This window comes from Orycteropus afer, unplaced genomic scaffold (assembly GCF_000298275.1).
Source record: "Orycteropus afer afer isolate SDZICR_OR568_19922 unplaced genomic scaffold, OryAfe1.0 scaffold00824, whole genome shotgun sequence".
Taxonomy (NCBI): domain Eukaryota; kingdom Metazoa; phylum Chordata; class Mammalia; order Tubulidentata; family Orycteropodidae; genus Orycteropus; species Orycteropus afer.
In genome coordinates, this window is record NW_006922411.1 from 292,715 (window position 1) to 297,148 (window position 4,434).

General features: G+C 38.9%; 1 protein-coding gene across 1 annotated transcript in view; it reads right to left on the reverse strand.

The window, feature by feature from the left end:
* The window catches only part of RFT1 (RFT1 homolog), a 77,092-nt gene that overhangs the window by 19,918 nt on the left and 52,740 nt on the right, over positions 1–4,434 (reverse strand). Inside the window, exon 8 of the mRNA XM_007957938.2 lies at positions 2,442–2,492. Within this exon, the coding sequence (XP_007956129.1) occupies positions 2,442–2,492 (51 nt within the window). The remainder of the gene's footprint in view (positions 1–2,441; positions 2,493–4,434) is intronic.

The window sequence follows — 4,434 nt, forward strand, 5'->3', positions numbered from 1 at the left end:
TTTGGTTTTGCTAAGTTTAATGATGATGTGTGTGGATGATTTTCTTTTGGGGTCTATCTTGTTTGGGGTTTGTTGGACTTTCTGAATGGATATATTCTCATCTTTCATCATACCAGGAAAATTCTTTTCCAACAAATCTTTGACAATTTTCTCTGTGGTTTTATTTGTCTCTTCCTGTTCAGGAATTGTGATGGCATGTAGGTTACTCCTTTTGATGGTATCCCACGTGAACCTTAGGCTTTCTTCATTTTGTTTTTATCTTTTCTGATTTATCCCTTTCCAAAGAAGTGTTCAGGTATTTGCCTTCAATCTCAATAATTCTGTCTTCCATTTATTCAGTTCTGTTCCTTTGCCCACTTAATATCTTATCTATTTCTAAAAATTCAGTATCAATCTTCTGGATTTCTGTGTATAGATTTTGTATCATTTATAATTTTTCATTTATTTTGTCATTTTGTTCTTGTATTGTCTTTCAAAACTGTTCTAGGTTTTCTCTGTGTTTTCCTTGAACTGCCTCTCAATTCACTCAAGATACCTAAATATAATTCTTTTGAATTCCTTATCAGGGAGTTCCAGTTCTATGTTTTCCTCAAGGATGTGTTTTGGGGGTCTGTATCCTGGTCCTTTGTTTCTCCTGCTTTATCTTGCTTCTTTGTGTGGTCTGTGATGCTCTGCTGTCTTCGAGGCATTGTGACGTTTTTGTGTTTATATTTAATTGGTGATTGCATGTTGGAGTGACTTGCCCACGAGTTTTGTTTTCTTTGCATGTTATCTATGCATGTAGGGTACTGTGCTATGCTACTCATTTGCTAGTGGGCAGCACTTATACACTCACCACCTGTCTTCTTTCTTGTCAGCCTCTCATATGGCCCTGCCAATCTTGGCAAACAGAGCCTATTCTTAGGTCCCTGGAATCCAAATGAGAATGCTGTAACTTTAAAATCCAAAATGGTTGCCACTTACAAAGATTCAAAATGGCTACGCCCTCGGTCACTTTAAATATCCAAAATGGCCACAGCTTGTAAACATTCAAAATGGCTGTGCCCTCAGTCACTTTGTTGTTGTTGTTGTTATGTGCCGTCGAGTTGGACCCGAGTCATAGCGACCCCTCTTTGGGTTTCTGAGGCAGTATCACTATGGAAGTAGATTGCCCTATCTTCCTTTTGAGGAATGGCTGGTGGGTATGAACCACCAGCCTTCTGGTTAGCTGTCAAGTGCCTTAGGCACTATGCTACCAGAGCTCCCCTTTAAATATCCAAAATGACCACTGCTTGTAAACATTCAAAATGGCTGTGCCCTTGGTCACTTTAAATATCCAAAATGGCTGCTGCTTGTAAACATTCAAAATGGCTGTGCCCTTGGTCACTTTAAATATCCAAAATGGCTGCTGCTTGTAAACTTTCAAAATGGCTGTGCCCTTGGTCACTTTAAATATCTAAAATGGCTTCCACATGTAAACAATCAAAATGGCTGCACCCTCTGGACAGTGGAAAGTCAACAGCTCAGGCTGTCCCCTACGTTGCTGTTTCCCTTCCTAGTCATAGGCCACCAGTGCAGTTGTCCCTGCAGCCCTTGGTGACCAAGGCTGATCTTTAGGTCAATTCTCAGGTCCCAACATCACTTGGAAATACTCAGGCTGTTGGTCCCATTGGAGCAACTGATAGTCCGCAGCTCTATCTCTGTACTCATTATTTTCCTTCAGGTTTTTCCACTAGTTGGTGCCTAATCCACTTCTGTATAGTTCCTTTCAAAGCTCAGGGCTCCAGGATTATCTTCTGTAACTCTGTCAATCAGTTTTTCTTTTCCTTGTTGAAGAGGGTCTGTGTCACTTGTCTGCCTATTCCTCCATCTTACTGGAAGTCTCGCATTATGCTCTTTTAAGAACTATCTATACGAGATCAAATGGATAACAGCAACTCAAAAGATTAGAGATAGGAACCTTAGCAGGCAGTGAGTTTATGTTAATGGGGGAGGCAGAACTCAGAAAAGGAGAGCGAGAACAGTTGTACTACCCAAAGAATGTAATCAATGTCACTGAATTGTACACACAGAAACTGTTGAACTGGTTTATGTTTTGCTGTGTATATTCTCAACAACAAAAACAAAGTAAATAAAATTTAAAAAGAAATATTTGGAGAGACTTATCTAGCTACATCTTACTTTGTGCTAGGATCCTAGCATCTTCCATCCCTCAATGTGAGCATCAGAGCTCTGCAGGAAGTACAGTAGAAGACAGGGGATCTCAACAGGGAACCTGCCACCCAAGTCACATTGTGGGGGTATTCAGTACACTGCATATATTTATAAGACCTATAATTCACAATTTTCATGAAATGAAAGGTTCATTTTCATTAAATATATCAAACTACAGAGAAAGGTATTAGGAAGTATCTATTAATGGTATTCACCTTTAATTAAAACACTACAGAATTTCAACTTACCCTGATCGCCAAAATTTAACACATTCAAAAATGTCATCACATATCGCTCTCCTATAAATGGAAAAGCAAAATAAAAATTAGTCATTCAAATGCACATTAATTTCCTGTTTCCTTTTCTTCTACCATCTATCAACTTTTCCAGTTGGCAAATATCAAAGGAAAAAAACTGAAATAATACATTAAAATACACATATTCCTTATCTTAATGCTAATTTCCAACAATCTCAAAAGTTTTAAGGGCGATTTGATAACCTGAGTGTAAATTCTGTGATACGATAGGGGCCTGATTTTCAGTATGGCAATTCCTTAAAAATTTGGAATTAGAAATACCATTTCATCTAGCAATCCCATTATATGGTATATATCCTAAAGAAGTGAGAGCCAGGACAAGAACAGATATATGCACACTCATGTTCATTACAGCACAATTCACAACAGTAAAAAGACGTAAACAACCTAAGTTCCCATTAACAGAAGAATGGATAACCAAACTATGATACATACACACAATGGAATACTATGCAATCTTAAAGAATAATGTAGAATCTGTAAAACACTGCATAACGTGGATGAACTTAGAGGACATTATGCTGAGTGAAATAAGTCAATCACAGAAGGACAAATATAGTACTAGTTAATTATAGTAAAAAGTCAAGGAAAGGTTTATATATGAAAGGAAACTTTCTTTGTTGGTTACCAGGGGTGGAAGGGGAAGGGAAGGAACACTACCCTCCCCCCAAAAAAATGTATTGACCCATGTCACTTTAGTTTTGTGTATTTCACTGTACATAATTATATTTCAATAAAATGTATTTTAAAAAACCTTGCAAGCAGCCATCTAAATCCAACTATGGGTCTCTCCTCATCCAGAGCAGAGAAGAATGAAGAAAACCAAAGACACATGGAAACAATTGGTCCATGGGACTAGGAGACCATATGATCCTCAGCCTATATGACCACGAGACCAGAAGAACTAGATGGTGCCTGGCTCCCATTGTCAACCACTTGGAAAGGGATCAGTGCAGGAGATCCTGGATAGAGTGGGAGAATATTGTGGAACAAAACTCATAAAAATTATTTTTAAAAAATCATAAAAAAAGATCAGGTTTGCTGGTCTGATAGAGCCTGGTGAGATCCCTGACACTATGGCCCCTAGTTACCCTTCAGGTCTGGAATTGAATTCAATTCCAAGACTTCCAGCCAAACAATAGACAGGCATATGGGGTGAACATTTACATCAGGTAGATATACTCCTTGGAGCAATCAATCATGGGAGAACAGAAGAGCAGTATTTGCACAGGAAGATAGCTCAGAGGGCAGGAATGCATAGGAAAGAACACAGGGAAGAGGTAACTACAGGGAGGAAGCGGGAAGAGAGCTGTTACATTGTGGTGAATTGCAGTCAATGTCATGAAACAAAATGTGTATGAATTGCTGTATGGAAAATGAATTTGCTCTGTAAACTTTCACCTAAATCACAATAAAAATTAGAAAAAAGAAAGCTCTGATTCTATGTACATGCTCATCAAAAGGGTCCTCCTGGGGTGGTGAGATCTCTGCAGAAGCTGGCAAAGCTCTGGAGTCCACATTCATAATTCAAGTCTAAGACAGTCTGAATGCCTTCAAGGTGGAGACATCAGCCCAGAGCCCTGCTCCTGCTGGCTTCTATGAATAACTGTTTTCTTATTATTCATGAGTGAAAGGCATTGGCCACTATAGAGATGGAACTCATGGCCCTACAGTATAAATTCTCACCTCCTAGTGACTTGCTCAATCATTTCAGTGGAAGGAAAGCATGAAGATACTAGAAGCAGTGCTAATTTCTTCTCTTTTGGGGTCTATCCTGTTTGGGGTTCGTTGGACTTCCTGGATGGATACATTCTCATCTTTCATCATGTCAGGGAAGTTCTCCTCCAGCAAATCTTGGACAATTTTCTCAGTGGTTTTGTTTTTCTCTTCCTGTTCTGGAATTCCAATGACATGTAAGTTATTC